At 49.0% G+C, this 17,870-nt stretch overlaps 1 protein-coding gene across 1 annotated transcript in view; it reads right to left on the bottom strand.

The window, feature by feature from the left end:
* PDE3A (phosphodiesterase 3A) overlaps positions 1-17,870 on the bottom strand; it is a 145,749-nt gene that overhangs the window by 55,934 nt on the left and 71,945 nt on the right. Inside the window, exons 5-9 of the mRNA XM_088462662.1 lie at positions 14,684-14,894; positions 11,149-11,234; positions 9,830-10,014; positions 8,479-8,616; positions 5,258-5,369 (exon numbers count right to left, since the gene is read on the bottom strand). Of these exons, the coding sequence (XP_088318788.1) occupies positions 5,258-5,369; positions 8,479-8,616; positions 9,830-10,014; positions 11,149-11,234; positions 14,684-14,894 (732 nt within the window). The remainder of the gene's footprint in view (positions 1-5,257; positions 5,370-8,478; positions 8,617-9,829; positions 10,015-11,148; positions 11,235-14,683; positions 14,895-17,870) is intronic.

The raw sequence follows: 17,870 nt of genomic DNA, 5'->3' as shown, positions 1-17,870 counted from the left end.
GAGGTGATCTCCTCCTGTGCTGTCTCTGAGGATGAGTGTCACTACGGCGCTCTCTGTCACTGAGGCAATCTCCTCCTGTGCTGTCTCTGAGGATGGGAGTGTCACTATAGCGCTCTCTGTCACTGAGGTGATCTCCTTCTGTGCTGTCTCTGAGGATGGGAGTGTCACTATAGCGCTCTCTGTCACTGAGGTAATCTCCTCCTGTGCTGTCTCTGAGGATGGGAGTGTCACTATAGCACTCTCTGTCACTGAGGTGATCTCCTCCTGTGCTGTCTCTGAGGATGGGAGTGTCAGTACAGTGCTCTATCTCACTGAGGCGATCTCCTTCTGTGCTGTCTCTGAGGATGGGAGTGTCACTATAGCGCTCTCTGTCACTGAGGTAATCTCCTCCTGTGCTGTCTCTGAGGATGGGAGTCTCACTACGGTGCTCTCTGTCACTGAGGCGATCTCCTCCTGTGCTGTCTCTGAGGATGGGAGTGTCACTATAGCGCTCTCTGTCACTGAGGTAATCTCCTCCTGTGCTGTCTCTGAGGATGGGAGTCTCACTACGGTGCTCTCTGTCACTGAGGCGATCTCCTCCTGTGCTGTCTCTGAGGATGGGAGTGTCACTACGGTGCTATCTGTCACTGAGGTGATCTCCTCCTGTGCTGTCTCTGAGGATGGGAGTGTCACTATAGCGCTCTCTGTCACTGAGGTAATCTCCTCCTGTGCTGTCTCTGAGGATGGGAGTCTCACTACGGTGCTCTCTGTCACTGAGGCGATCTCCTCCTGTGCTGTCTCTGAGGATGGGAGTGTCAGTACAGTGCTCTATCTCACTGAGGCGATCTCCTTCTGTGCTGTCTCTGAGGATGGGAGTGTCACTATAGCGCTCTCTGTCACTGAGGTAATCTCCTCCTGTGCTGTCTCTGAGGATGGGAGTCTCACTACGGTGCTCTCTGTCACTGAGGCGATCTCCTCCTGTGCTGTCTCTGAGGATGGGAGTGTCACTACGGTGCTCTCTGTCACTGAGGTGATCTCCTCCTGTGCTGTCTCTGAGGATGGGAGTGTCACTATAGCGCTATCTGTCACTGAGGCGATCTCCTCCTGTGCTGTCTCTGAGGATGGGAGTGTCAGTACAGTGCTCTATCTCACTGAGGCGATCTCCTCCTGTGCTGTCTCTGAGGATGGGAGTGTCACTACGGTGCTCTCTGTCACTGAGGCGATCTCCTCCTGTGCTGTCTCTGAGGATGGGAGTGTCACTACGGTGCTCTCTGTCACTAAGGCGATCTCCTCCTGTGCTGTCTCAGAGGATGGGAGTGTCACTATAGCACTCTCTGTCACTGAGGTGATCTCCTCCTGTGCTGTCTCTGAGGATGGGAGTGTCACTATGGTGCTCTCTGTCACTAAGGCGATATCCTCCTGTGCTGTCTCAGGATGGGAGTGTCACTACGGTGCTCTCTGTCACTGAGGTGATCTCCTCCTGTGCTGTCTCTGAGGATGAGTGTCACTACGGCGCTCTCTGTCACTGAGGCAATCTCCTCCTGTGCTGTCTCTGAGGATGGGAGTGTCACTATAGCGCTCTCTGTCACTGAGGTGATCTCCTTCTGTGCTGTCTCTGAGGATGGGAGTGTCACTATAGCGCTCTCTGTCACTGAGGTAATCTCCTCCTGTGCTGTCTCTGAGGATGGGAGTGTCACTATAGCACTCTCTGTCACTGAGGTGATCTCCTCCTGTGCTGTCTCTGAGGATGGGAGTGTCACTATAGCGCTCTCTGTCACTGAGGTGATCTCCTCCTGTGCTGTCTCTGAGGATGGGAGTGTCACTATAGCGCTCTCTGTCACTGAGGTAATCTCCTCCTGTGCTGTCTCTGAGGATGGGAGTCTCACTACGGTGCTCTCTGTCACTGAGGCGATCTCCTCCTGTGCTGTCTCTGAGGATGGGAGTGTCAGTACAGTGCTCTATCTCACTGAGGCGATCTCCTTCTGTGCTGTCTCTGAGGATGGGAGTGTCACTATAGCGCTCTCTGTCACTGAGGTAATCTCCTCCTGTGCTGTCTCTGAGGATGGGAGTCTCACTACGGTGCTCTCTGTCACTGAGGCGATCTCCTCCTGTGCTGTCTCTGAGGATGGGAGTGTCACTATAGCGCTCTCTGTCACTGAGGTAATCTCCTCCTGTGCTGTCTCTGAGGATGGGAGTCTCACTACGGTGCTCTCTGTCACTGAGGCGATCTCCTCCTGTGCTGTCTCTGAGGATGGGAGTGTCACTACGGTGCTATCTGTCACTGAGGTGATCTCCTCCTGTGCTGTCTCTGAGGATGGGAGTGTCAGTACAGTGCTCTATCTCACTGAGGCGATCTGTGCTGCGGCTCGGTCTCCTCGGCCAGTGAATACACGCACAGCAGACTGTAGAAGGTGACAGAATCAGCACAGGAATGGCCTCAGCCCCGGTTACTGGCCGCTTGTATGTAATTACTTTGTGCATATAACTGTGATAATTTCCAGCCGAGCGGAAATATAAAAGAGACTATAAATAGAGTGAAGAGTTATTTTATCACTTCCAGTGCCAGGATAGATGCTGGCAATACATACCACTGCCCTAACCTGCACATATTACTGCTATCAGTCAGTGGCAGGGGATGCGGCACGGTGACACCTCGCTCTCCAGACGCTTATTAACCATTAATGAAAACGGGGAGATTTAGCAAATGTTTCTTTTTATCTGTGGAGAGGGGGGTACAGGGGCATTTCCTCTATTCTAACACTGCTCCACGCCAGCATTAACGGCAGGGGGAACCCTGTGTGTGTGTGTGTATAGTGTGTGTATGTATATGTGTGTGTATGTGTGTGTGTTTATACGTGTGTATGTGTGTGTACTGTATGTGCATATATATGTGTACTGTATTTGTGTATATATGTGTGTGTACTGTGTGTGTATAGTGTGTGTATATGTATGTGTGTATAGTGTGTGTGTGTATAGTGTGTGTGTGTGTATGTATATGTGTGTGTATAGTGTGTATGTATGTGTGTTTATATGTGTGTGTGTGTATGTGTGTGTACTGTATGTGTGTATATGTATATAGTCTGTGTGTGTGTGTGTATGTATATGTGTATATGTATATTTGTGTCTATACGTGTATGTGTGTGTGTGTGTGTACTGTATGTGTGTATATGTATGTATGTATATGTATGTGTATATTTGTGTCTATACGTGTATGTGTGTGTGTATGTGTGTATATATATATGTGTGTGTGTGTGTACACTGTATGTAGCAAATGCTAGATGTCCTGCTGCTGCTCCCCTATGTCGGCTGCCTGTATATTACAGGATACATATAAAATTGTTATATATTACTACTCTCTCCCAGCTCGCCCCCCCACTCAGCACAAGATCTGCGTCTCTCATACACACTCATTACCACAGCACCCAAGCATTCCTGGTTTGGGAGGACAGTCCCGCAAGATTTCTCTCTACGCCGATCTGTTATGAGCAGCGGTGAATGGATGCCACGTACAGAGTGAGGCTGGGGGCAGACCACAACGTGGGGCAGAGGTCGCTACATGTGACCATGCCCCAATAATAATGCATGAAGGGGCAAGTCACCAGAAAAAAATGGTGGGAGATATGTAGTACTTGCTCCCAGTCCCGGTTACAGGTCTACACCCGCTCTGTGAAATGTCCCCCCATGTACAACAAGACTTTCCTCTAGCTTCCAAACCTTCAAACCTATATTCCCCAAGAACTTACCTCTTAGGCATCTTATCAAATCCAAGAACCACCCATATAACCTCCCCCTCTATTATATTCTCCCCAATTACCCCCTGTGTTCTATACTACACAATTACCCCCTCCATTCTATCTACCCAATTACCCGCCACCCCTCTATTCTGCCCCATTACCTCCCCCTATTCTATAGTATAGAAGTACACACACCCCATTGTACTTTACTAAATTAGTATCAATCTATCCTAATCGACCTATTATCTCCATCTATTGTACCTGATTACCCCCTCTATTCTTTTCTACCCAATTACCCCTCCCCCTCTATTCTACCCACTTATCCACCTTTAATGTTTACTCAATTCCCCCTCTATTCTATTCTTCCTGAACCCCCCCAGTCTATTCTATCCATTCTCCTCTCTCTATTCTACCTAATTACCCCCTTCTATTCTATTGTACCTGATCACCATTCCCATTCTACACAGTTCACATAAAACTTACATGTGTTCTCTTTGTAAAATTAAACAACATCCAAGCAAATATCGCTGTGTTACAGGATCATATATGATTTAGACCACATATTATGCTTGCAATCTCACAGGATCAAATTGGAATATCGTATTTAGGGCTTAGGCCCTCATTCAGACCCACTCGCGAGCAGCTGTCCGCTCGCAAGTGGGTCGATGGTCTGCACTGTACATGCGCACGACGGAGGGAGCTCCGTCGTGCGCATGCGCGAGACGCGACGAGCGAAGGACTTTCCTTCGCTCGTAGTGTCTGATCAAAGGGGGCGTGCTGTCGATGTTGATTGACAGCACGCCCCCTTTGGTGGGCGTGCCGGGGGCGTGCCTGCCAGACGGAGGCGTTCCCAAGGGAACGCCTACCATCAGAAGCCGGCCCCACTGACATCACTAGTGACGTCAGTGGGAGTGATTTTGGCTCTGATAGAGCCAAAATCACTCCTGGCCTTGCGGTTGAGAAACTCAACCGCAGGCTTCTGCTCGCAGTGGCGATGGTCGCGATGGTCAAGACCATCGCGACCATCATCCTGCACGCTCGTATATGCTGTGGGTGGTGACCCACAGCTATACGAGCGTCCAGGAGGACGCTCCATATTAATGGAGGTGGGCCCTGATTCAGAGCGAGCGCTCTGGTCAGAGCGTCCGGCTCTGAATCAGGGCCTTAGTTACAAGTGTTCCTCTCTGATTTCCCTGTAGACTGTACACGCCTGCGTGTTCCCATTGTCAGTCACCCGGTTTGCCAATGGTTAGGGGCGACTAAAACACTGGATGATAGACAGAAAGTTCCTCATTCAGGGGCTGATTCTGCAATTGGCGCAAAGCAAAATAAGCGGCAACTTTGTTCCCGGAACAAACCACGCTGCAATGCAAAGGGGGGGCACATACATGTATTACGTGTGCATGTAGGGTAAATACTGGCTGCTTCTGCATGTAGCCTACACATCCTGGCACTGAAATATATATCCGAGCTAGGAAACGCCCCTCCCACATCTAACTCTCCTGGGACATCCTATATCCAGTTAGTAGGAGGGGAGGACTCACAGGGAATATCTCTGTATCCATTCTCCAGTGCATGAAAGTAATTCACAAACTCCTTCAATGGGATCTTATACGTCTGCAGGAGATTCATATCGTCAAAGAGTCTGTACGTCATCTGCCAATAAGAGACACACGGTAAGTACAAGAGGGCAATTCCCAATGAAAGGGATACAGTATTACCCCACAGGAGGCCGGGCAGTGCCGTATCCTCTACACTATACAGTATTACCCCACAGGAGGCCGGGCAGTGCCGGATCCTCTACATTATACAGTATTACCCCACAGGAGGCCGGGCAGTGCCGGATCCTCTACACTATACAGTATTACCCCACAGGAGGCCGGGCAGTGCCGTATCCTCTACACTATACAGTATTACCCCACAGGAGGCCGGGCAGTGCCGTATCCTCTACACTATACAGTATTACCCCACAGGAGGCCAGGCAGTGCCGTATCCTCTACACTATACAGTATTACCCCACAGGAGGCCGGGCAGTGCCGTATCCTCTACACTATACAGTATTACCCCACAGGAGGCCGGGCAGTGCCGTATCCTCTACACTATACAGTATTACCCCACAGGAGGTGGGGCAGTGCCTGATCCTCTACACTATACAGTATTACCCCACAGGAGGCCGGGCAGTGCCGGATCCTCTACACTATACAGTATTACCCCACAGGAGGCCGGGCAGTGCCGGATCCTCTACACTATACAGTATTACCCCACAGGAGCCTGGGCAGTGCCGGATCCTCTACACTATACAGTATTACCCCACAGGAGGCCGGGCAGTGCCGTATCCTCTACACTATACAGTATTACCCCACAGGAGGCCGGGCAGTGCCGGATCCTCTACACTATACAGTATTACCCCACAGGAGGCCGGGCAGTGCCGGATCCTCTACACTATACAGTATTACCCCACAGGAGGCCGGGCAGTGCCGGATCCTCTACACTATACAGTATTACCCCACAGGAGGCCGGGCAGTGCCGTATCCTCTACACTATACAGTATTACCCCACAGGAGGCCGGGCAGTGCCGTATCCTCTACACTATACAGTATTACCCCACAGGAGGCCGGGCAGTGCCGGATCCTCTACACTATACAGTATTACCCCACAGGAGCCTGGGCAGTGCCGTATCCTCTACACTATACAGTATTACCCCACAGGAGGCCGGGCAGTGCCGTATCCTCTACACTATACAGTATTACCCCACAGGAGGCCGGGCAGTGCCGGATCCTCTACACTATACAGTATTACCCCACAGGAGGCCGGGCAGTGCCGGATCCTCTACACTATTACCCCACAGGAGGCCGGGCAGTGCCGTATCCTCTACACTATACAGTATTACCCCACAGGAGGCCGGGCAGTGCCGGATCCTCTACACTATACAGTATTACCCCACAGGTGGCCGGGCAGTGCCGGATCCTCTACACTATACAGTATTACCCCACAGGAGGCCGGGCAGTGCCGTCTCCTCTACACTATACAGTATTACCCCACAGGAGGCCGGGCAGTGCCGTATCCTCTACACTATACAGTATTACCCCACAGGAGGCCGGGCAGTGCCGTATCCTCTACACTATACAGTATTACCCCACAGGAGGTCGGGCAGTGCCGTATCCTCTACACACTATACAGTATTACCCCACAGGAGGCCGGGCACTGCCGTATCCTCTACACTATACAGTATTACCCCACAGGAGGCCGGGCACTGCTGTATCCTCTACACTATACAGTATTACCCCACAGGAGGCCGGGCACTGCCGTATCCTCTACACTATACAGTATTACCCCACAGGAGGCAGGGGGGTGCCGGATCCTCTACACTATACAGTATTACCCCACAGGAGGCCAGGCACTGCCGTATCCTCTACACTATACAGTATTACCCCACAGGAGGCCGGGCACTGCCGTATCCTCTACACTATACAGTATTACCCCACAGGAGGCCGGGCAGTGCCGTATCCTCTACGCTATACAGTATTACCCCACAGGAGGCCGGGCAGTGCCGTATCCTCTACACTATACAGTATTACCCCACAGGAGGTCGGGCAGTGCCGTATTCCTCTACACACTATACAGTATTACCCCACAGGAGGCCGGGCACTGCCGTATCCTCTACACTATACAGTATTACCCCACAGGAGGCCGGGCACTGCCGTATCCTCTACACTATACAGTATTACCCCTACAGGAGGCCGGGCACTGCCGTATCCTCTACACTATACAGTATTACCCCACAGGAGGCCGGGCACTGCCGTATCCTCTACACTATACAGTATTACCCCACAGGAGGCAGGGCAGTGCCGGATCCTCTACACTATACAGTATTACCCCACAGGAGGCCGGGCACTGCCGTATCCTCTACACTATACAGTATTACCCCACAGGAGGCCGGGCACTGCCGTATCCTCTACACTATACAGTATTACCCCACAGGAGGCCGGGCACTGCCATATCCTCTACACTATACAGTATTACCCCACAGGAGGCCGGGCAGTGCCGTATCCTCTACACTATACAGTATTACCCCACAGGAGGCCGGGCAGTGCCGTATCCTCTACACTATACAGTATTACCCCACAGGAGGTCGGGCAGTGCCGTATTCCTCTACACACTATACAGTATTACCCCTACAGGAGGCCGGGCACTGCCGTATCCTCTACACTATACAGTATTACCCCACAGGAGGCCGGGCACTGCCGTATCCTCTACACTATACAGTATTACCCCTACAGGAGGCCGGGCACTGCCGTATCCTCTACACTATACAGTATTACCCCACAGGAGGCCGGGCACTGCCGTATCCTCTACACTATACAGTATTACCCCACAGGAGGCAGGGCAGTGCCGGATCCTCTACACTATACAGTATTACCCCACAGGAGGCCGGGCACTGCCGTATCCTCTACACTATACAGTATTACCCCACAGGAGGCCGGGCACTGCCGTATCCTCTACACTATACAGTATTACCCCACAGGAGGCCGGGCACTGCCGTATCCTCTACACTATACAGTATTACCCCACAGGAGGCCGGGCAGTGCCGTATCCTCTACACTATACAGTATTACCCCACAGGAGGCCGGGCAGTGCCGTATCCTCTACACTATACAGTATTACCCCCACAGGAGGCCGGGCAGTGCCGTATCCTCTACACTATACAGTATTACCCCTACAGGAGGCCGGGCATTGCTGTATCTGCCCCATGTCTGCCCCTTACCTGGCTGAGGATTCTGCCACACGACTGCCCCGTTTTCTCTACAACGTCAAATATGGGGAAGTTCCAATTGTTAATCTCTCCCATGAGGTTTTCTAGATTTTCCATTATTAGCGGCTCTGGAGCCAGAATCGGTTTCTCCTGAATGTGGGAATAAAAGGAACAATTAGGTCACTGTATGTTGTAATCGCACATGAAGGAGCTGTACATGGGGTGTTATAACTCTCACGGTGCATGTATAGTATGGGGTAACTATTATAATTATAACGTGACAATTCCTGTGTTAGTGAGTCTGCACCAACACTATAACAGCCAATCAGAGAATTGCTTTCATTGTCTAACTACTGTACACAGATAACAGGTCATTCCTGGTTGGCTAATTGGGTGTTAGTGTAGATTTGCACCTCTGAACAATCTTCGTAAATAGCGCTTTAATGCCGACTCTGGGCTCATTTATAGTATTTCCACATCTGTAGAAGAGACACTTCCGTCTGTATCTATAGGCATGTGTACTGTACGTGCCGGGGAGCACAGGCGCACCGACCCCGCGCTATACGTTACTATGCTGTGACTATCTGCGGCGCACCCTTTCTATTGTGTGGCTCCGCGCCGCCTAGAATTAAGTATAATTTTATTTATTCTTACAGTGGTTGTTACAGTAATACGCCATTGTTAGACATTACGGCATTTTTGTAGCATTCAGCTGTAATTAAATTCATTACAGATGTTTTATTGCGTGTAAATATACGCGCTTACAGCGCCTGACGTGCGCCTAGTGCAAATACTAATATGTGTGCGCTACAGGCATCTTAATCCATTCACATCACAATACAGGTATACACATAATCGCGCTATTTTTGCGCGCAACTTTTCTTTTGCACATTCAGGCTCTAATGCAGAGGTGCGGAAATCGCACGCAATTGTGTCCCATTTACACATTGGAAAATAGACCGCGATGCCCCCATCCCCCTACTGGTGAGAGTAGCGGTCACTATAGTCAGCGCGTATGAGCCGCAGAGTTATTCTTGGCGCAAAAGATCAGACTGATAGCGGCCGTATCTCTGCGTACATGATCCCAGGACTTGCTCATTGGGTAAAAGCAGTTATAGGAAACTAGGGGTATATTTATCTAGTTATTGATAAGTGATTTATCACCCATATAGCTGAATCCATATGGGGCCTATTCACACGATCCTGTTACTATGGGACTATCAGGACTGTGATATAATAAATATTGTCACTAGAAAATCCCGACATGTCAATCAGACGTATTGTGCCGTCAGCCTAATGACCGCGATTATCCGGCTGATGTGGCGCACGGCGAATGACTGCCTTGCGTCATTACACTACTGACCTCGGCTGTCGTTATTAACGTATGGAGATCAATGTTGTCCGGCCGGTAGGTCCTGCAGTCCGATCCTTTCCTGGACTGCGTCCTCCCGCCCTCTGCGTCCTCGTCGTTCTGTACGATGTCGCTGCTGTCGCTGTTGTTGGTCTCGTGCATACTGTCATAGTCTGACGTGGTGTGAGCCGGATCATCTGCAACAGAGACACAACCACAAAATGCCAGACTGGCAGGAAAACTCCCCATCTCCGCGGAGAAACGCGGCAAACGCAATAATAACCGCCGGAATGTCTCCTCGGCAAGAATATGTCCAGATGGACGTTTCTGTTTACCTTTAAAAATGGTGTTTCTGATTCCCGGCTATGCCAGGAGAGGGGCGCATGAGGCGGTCCCTACTAGTCATGTCCGTACCTGGCGGTCTTGAAATACAAAATGTTTATAGATCTTTATGGGAACTTTCCTTTAAAATCCCATTTATGCGGCCTGCGGAACGTCACTTTTTTTTCCTCTCACGTGTATGTCAGTTCTGGGACCCTGCTGTTGCCCCACCACCATTTCCTCTTTTGTACCCCACTCCTGCCCCCCTTATCTTCCATGTCTGGCTACAGTCCCTTCCAAAGTCCCTGATGGCAGCCATGTTAGTGCTCCCAGGGTCATAGGTAACAACCTACCACCCAATTTCTGGGACCCCTGCGCTCTTGCTGCGTACCCCTACTGCTAGGCCGCAGTCTACAGCGCAAGATATGAGCGTAACGCAGTTATATCGTTATCCCGTCTTGGCGGGTATCACACCGTTATCGCAGGTCTTACTGAGCGCTGACGCGGCTGCAGGATCTGCTGAAGGGGAATGGAGGCCGACTGCAGAGCGTCTCGCGTGGAGCCCGTTGGAGACTTGTCAGCGATCGTGTGCGACATTCTCTCCGCGTTTCTCATATAAATGAACTATTTCACATTGGCGCAATTAGATGCTGCAGTAAAAACCTGTGAGACCACAATGGACTTAGCTTTGCTGCAAGTGACAGAGGAAATTAGGGTTCGGTTACTGGGGGGGGGGTCTGGTGTAGTAATCGCCCCCCAATGTCTGCTGGAGCTGTATTACGCGTGCGGATGTTTCCATATCGTTTCCTGCGGCCTCTGCCCCCCTCCTCATATGCGTCATTTTTGTTTTATTCATAAAGACATTGATTCAGCACCATGAATACTGAGACACATATACCCCAACATAATGACCCCCCACAACGCCCCAATACACACCCGACAGACGCCCGCATTACAACACCCAGATACAATGCACATACACAGATATCGCACCGGCACATCACTAATACCTGCTCTGTTCTGGGAGTGCGTCACCTCGTCACTAGGGTCCGGCGTCCTGACGGGGGGATTATTTTGGCTGTACGGCCTCCCGCAGCTGTAATACAGGGTTTATTACCATTTATTGTGATTACAGCTGACTGCATCATTATACACATCTTATACAGGGAGACTCCTTATTACACCTCTATGCCGCTGTAATTACCCAAGGTACCCCCGGAGAGAACGCCAACATCAGACATACTAGGACAGGTGAGACCCTATAACAACACTTGTATCAGCCCCCGAAGCTCTAGGAACACAAGTGACCCCATTACTCATAGAGGGGGGTCTCGTCTTATGAGATGCTAAGATAAGCAAATAAACAGGGAAATGTACCGTAAGGCTTTACCGCGACTCCCAGGTGCGGCCCTAGGGGCAGAAGCGCAGTAGGAAACGGTCACTTGATACAGTCACTCACTGGGGCAGATTCAATAAGCGCCGAGCTTCTGCGTCACCGCCTGCACTACCGTAACGCGAGGTACCTGGATAGGGGCCCATAAAGTTACATTTCCCCTCCTGTAATTACCCACATTGTGCGCAGAGGGAGGTTCCGAAGGAATCTGCCACCATTTTGATTTACAAAATGTTTTGGGGGTCGCTAAATTGACTTTTGCCCCAGGATTCCTGATATCTTATCACAGCATCGCTGGAATTTACTCATAGAAGAAACATTTCATATACTGACGCAGCGAGGCTGAGATGGAGGCGATGGTCATAAGGGGCAATGCGGCACTTAGGCTCCCCTCACTCATCATATACACACGAGGGAGGGGGTACTGTGGGTAATTCAGTACAATGTAAGTTCGAAATCTGACCATGGACAAGTCACCATGTAATATGTAACGTGTAATATGTAACATGGGGGTACGTTCAGTATCCCAACAGTCGGGATGCCAGCGCCTAGAATACTGATGCTGAATCCCGACACCTGTCAGAATCCTGGCGTAGGCATCCCGAAGGTAAGTAGCGGGGTTAGGGTTAGGCACTAGGGGGAGGGGGAGGAGGTTAGGTTTAGGCACCAGGGAGGAGGAGGTTAGGTTTAGGCACCGGGGAGGAGGAGGTTAGGGTTAGGCACTAGGGGTGAGGAGGAGGTTAGGGTTAGGAACTAGAGGGGAGGAGGAGGTTAGGGTTAGGCACTAGGGGGGAGGAGGTTAGGTTTAGGCACCAGGGAGGAGGAGGTTAGGTGTAGGCACCGGGGAGGAGGAGGTTAGGGTTAGGCACTAGGGGGGAGGAGGAGGTTAGGGTTAGGCACTAGGGGGGAGGCGGAGGTTAGGGTTAGGCACTAGGGGGGAGGCGGAGGTTAGGGTTAGGCACTAGGGGGAGGAGGAGGTTAGGGTTAGGCACTAGGGGGGAGGAGGTTAGGTTTAGGCACCAGGGAGGAGGAGGTTAGGTGTAGGCACCAGGGAGGAGGAGGTTAGGTTTAGGCACCAGGGAGGAGGAGGTTAGGTTTAGGCACCGGGGAGGAGGAGGTTAGGTTTAGGCACCGGGGAGGAGGAGGCTAGGTTTAGGCACTGGGGAGGAGGAGGTTGGGTTTAGGCACCGGGGAGGAGGAGGTTAGGTTTAGGCACCGGGGAGGAGAAGGTTAGATTTAGGTACCGGGGAGGAGAAGGTTAGGTTTAGGCACCAGGGAGGAGGAGGTTAGGTTTAGGCACCAGGGAGGAGGAGGTTAGGTTTAGATACCGGGGAGGAGGATGTTAGGTTTAGGCACCGGGGAGGAGGAGGTTAGGTTTAGGCACAGGGGAGGAGGTGGTTAGGTTTAGATACCGGGGAGGAGGAGGTTAGGTTTAGATACCGGGGAGGAGGAGGTTAGGTTTAGGCACCGGGGAGGAGGTGGTTAGGTTTAGATACCGGGGAGGAGGAGGTTAGGTTTAGGCACCGGGGAGGAGGAGGTTAGGGTTAGGCACTAGGGGGGAGGTTAGGTTTAGGCACCAGGGAGGAGGAGGTTAGGTTTAGGCACCAGGGAGAAGGAGGTTAGGTTGAGGCACCGGGGAGAAGGTTCGGTTTAGGCACCAGGGAGGAGGAGGTTAGGTTTAGGCACTGGGGTGAAGTTTAGGTTTAGGTACCAGGGAGGAGGAGGTTAGATTTAGGCACCGGGGAGCAGGTTAGGTTTAGGCAGGGCCGTAGCTAGGGTAGTGCGGCCGGTGCCATCGCACAGGGCACCACAGGTCAGGGGGCGCTGTTTAGGCCTGTCAAATTTCTGTTTATTATCATTCTTGCTTGTAGCTTCCTCTTATTTCATCCCAGGCATCTCCTGGCCTCTCCTATCTCTTCCCTGGCCCTTCCCCATGAAGCCATGACCCTTTTTTGGGTGCATTATGTCCCTTTGAAAAATGAGGGGGCGCAAATGCTTTTTCTGGCACAGGGCACCAAAAAGTCTAGTTACGGCTCTGGGTTTAGGCACCAGGGAGGAGGAGGTTAGGTTTAGGCACTAGGGGGGAGGAGGCTAGGTTTAGGCATCGGGGAGGAGGTTAGGTTTAGGCACCAGGGAGGAGGAGGTTAGGTTTAGGAACCAGGGAGGAGGAGGTTATGTTTAGACACCGCGGAGGGAGAGTTAGGGGTAGGGTTAGGATATTGACCGAAAAGGTGTTGGTATCCTAACCCAGAATTTTGACCGTCGGGATACAGAGCACCGGCATCCTGTACCCATCCCGTAACATGTTATGTGAAGACACCATGTATTAGACATTGCTGCAAAATGTATTTTCCTGTTGGATGGATTGAATAACTGTGAACATAAACACACTTTGGGAAATCTGGATAATTAGACCATGTCCCCTTATGAACCAAACCCCGCACTACTGGAGGAAGACCACACCCCTTTCCAGCAAGTCCAGGCTTTAAAGGCTCCTAGACCAGGCCCTGAAAGCTCCTAGACCAGGCCCTGAAAGCTCCTAGACCAGGCCCTGAAAGCTTCTAGACCATGCCTCAAAGGCTTCTAGACCAGGTCTCAAAGGCTCCTAGACCAGGCCCTGAAAGCTTCTAGACCAGGTCTCAAAGGCTCCTAGACCAGGCCTCAAAGGCTCGTAGACCAGGCCCTGAAAGCTCCTAGACCAGGCCCTGAAAGCTCCTAGACCAGACCTGAAAGCTCCTAGACCAGGCCCTGAAAGCTCCTAGACCAGGCCCTGAAAGCTCCTAGACCAGGCCCTGAAAGCTCCTAGACCAGGCCCTGAAAGCTCCTAGACCAGACCTGAAAGCTCCTAGACCAGACCTGAAGGCTCGCAGACCAGGCCCTGAAGGCTCGCAGACCAGGCCCTGAAGGCTCGCAGACCAGGCCCTGAAGGCTCGCAGACCAGGCCCTGAAGGCTCGCAGACCAGGCCCTGAAGGCTCGCAGACCAGGTCCTGAAGGTTCCTAGGCCAAACCGAAGTCATAGACCAGACCCGATGGCTAATAGCCCAGGCCATATACTGTAGCTACAGAAGAATTGTACTGAGCAGCAGATGGCCACGTGGTACTACGGACACCGGCTAATACTGTGTGACTATAGCGGAGTACAACCACTTACCTGCTACAGACGACGGGGGGTTCATGGAGAGGCTCGATAGTCTCAGGCGCACTCTTCGTACATGTTAAGGCTTTATGTGGGTTCAGTCTGCTCCCCTCAGTAGAGTCTGTGAACTGTACAGGGAGGGATTTTATTGTGGGGCTGGGGGCTGGTGTCCCGTGAAGGGGAGAATGGCACGGTGAGCTAAGTGGAGAAATGCTGGGAGGAATACCTGAGGAAGGGAGAGAAACATCACACACAGGAATTATTACACCAGATACCACATATGTAGTGTATAAATGAGGCATAAACAATACATAATATAGTGCATGATATAGTACATAATATAGTGCATGATATAGTACATAATATAGTGCATGATATAGTACATAATATAGTGCATGATATAGTACATAATATAGTACATGATATAGTACACAATATAGAGCATAGTATAGTGCATGATATAGCAACTTCTGATTTAATAGCAATAAATGTGTTCACGCTAAGGACTGATATAATGCAGAGAATAAAATATTCCGTCTCGTGTGAATGAAATAAGCAAAAAATTTACTTTTAAAATCCACAAACATAATGATATAATATAGAGGCCGCCCCCTTCCTGACGCGATCCCACCTCCCCAGTTACCACGGCAGATCCCAGCTCTGCGCACGCGCATATGTTTGTGGCTTGTGCAGTACAAATTCGCAGATATTGCGCATTCACTTCTGTGCCGTTATACCAGCACCATTATATCAACAGCGTTATACCAGCGCCGTCATACCAGCACCGTTATATCAGAGCCGTTATATCAGAGCCGTTATACCAGTGCCGTTATACCAGCGCCGTGATACCAGCAGTTATACCAGCACCGTTACATCAGAGCCGTTATACAGGTTGAGTCTCCCATATCCAAAATGCTTGGGACCAGGGGCATTTTGGAAATCGGAATATTCCGCATTTTGGAATATTTGCATAAAATAATGAAATATCTTGGGAATGGGATCCAAATATACACACAGAATGCATTTATGTTCTATATACCCTTATACACATAGCCTGCAGGTCATTTTATACAATATGTCAATAATTTTGTGGCTCAAACAAAATTTGTGTACATACATGAAATGTATTTATGTGACATATACACCTTATAGACACAGCCTGAAGGTAATTGTATACAATACTATTAACAATGTTGTACTTTAAACAAAGTTTGTGCACATTGAGCCATCACCAAACAAAGTTTTTACTATTTCAGTCATGCTCAAAAAATTCCGGATTTCGGAATATTTGGATATGGGAGACTCAACCTGTACCAGCGCCGTTATGCCAGCGCCGTTATATCGGCGGCGTTATATCAGTGCCGTTATATCAGCACCGTTATATCAGCGCCATAATATCAGAACGCTTCACAATAAAAACACAAAACTGCAAAATTAGATTAAACAAAAACACATTTACTGACGACATATGTTACTAAAACAGTCAGGATTTCATCAGACGCTCAGCCACAAATATATAATTATCATCACCCCCTGTGTTGTGTAATATAGGAAACAGCTAATTTTAGTAATTATTCTAAAATAAACAGAGAGAGAAGAAAAGAATTGCAGTAATTCCGGCAGGAAAAGTAACTCCGTCTCCAGATTACAATGAAAATGTTCCTCTGTGTTTATCGATTGTGCCGTAGAGGATTCTAATCTGCTCAATATCACAGTATCTAGGGCACGGTGCGGAGTGCGCTCGCGTCCGATCTTTATATTGGAATATACATCACCCTGACACTATTGGCTGACTCAGTACCGGGCAGGGACCTCTGTGGACGTCACTAATGTTCCCCCAGTGCGCTGGGATAGGTCTACTCAGCATCGCTGGTCCGTTCTACCACAGAGTCAGAACACGCCGACATCAGGCACTTACAGTATGCAGTATGTAATAGGGGGAAAGTTCAGCCGTAACCTCTGACATTGGACGAGTTTTATCTTCAAAATGGGAAAACAGTATGTTATTCCCACATACATGGCCATATTATATGTTATTCCCACTTACATGTCTGTATTATATGTTATTCCCAATTACATGGCTGCATTATATGTTATTCCCACATACATGGCCATATTATATGTTATTCCCACTTACATGTCTGTATTATATGTTATTCCCACATACATGGCCATATTATATGTTATTCCCACTTACATGGCTGCATTATATGTTATTCTCACTTACATGTCTGTATTATATGTTATTCCCACTTACATGGGTGCATTATATGTTATTCCCACTTACATGTCTATTATATATGTAATTCCCATTTACAAGGCTGCATAATATGTTATTCCCACTTACATGGCTGTATTAAATGTTATTCCAACTTACATGGCTGTATTATATGTTATTCCCACTTACATGGCTGCATTATATGTTATTCCCACTTACATGTCTGTATTATATGTTATTCCCACATACATGGCCATATTATATGTTATTCCCACTTACATGTCTGTATTATATGTTACTCCCACTTACATGGCTGTATTATATGTTATTCCCACTTACATGGCTGTATTATATGTTATTCCCACTTACATGGCTGCATTATATGTTATTCCCACTTACATGGCCATATTATATGTTATTCCCACTTACATGGCCATATTATATGTTATTCCCACTTACATGTCTGTATTATATATTATTCCCACTTACATGTCTGTATTATATGTTATTTCCACATACATGGCCTATTTATATGTTATTCCCACTTACATGGCTGCATTATATGTTATTCCTACTTACATGGCTGCATTATATGTTATTCCTACTTACATGGCTGCATTATATGTTATTCCTACTTACATGGCTGTATTATATGTTATTCCCACTTACAAGGCTGTATTATATGTTATTCCCACTTACATGTCTGTATTATATGTTATTCTCACATACATGGCTGTATTATATGTTATTCCCACTTACATGTCTGTATTATATGTTATTCCCACATACATGGCTGTATTATTTGTTATTCCCACTTACATGGTCGTATTATATGTTACTCCCACTTACATGTCTGTATTATATATTATTCCCACTTACATGTCTGTATTATATGTTATTTCCACATACATGGCCTATTTATATGTTATTCCCACTTACATGGCTGCATTATATGTTATTCCTACTTACATGGCTGCATTATAT

The sequence above is a fragment of the Taudactylus pleione genome, unplaced genomic scaffold (assembly GCF_031769625.1).
Source record: "Taudactylus pleione unplaced genomic scaffold, aTauple2 ptg000052l, whole genome shotgun sequence".
NCBI classification, from domain to species: domain Eukaryota; kingdom Metazoa; phylum Chordata; class Amphibia; order Anura; family Myobatrachidae; genus Taudactylus; species Taudactylus pleione.
Note: the sequence above shows the minus strand (reverse complement) of the source record. Positions and strands in the feature narration are given on the sequence as shown.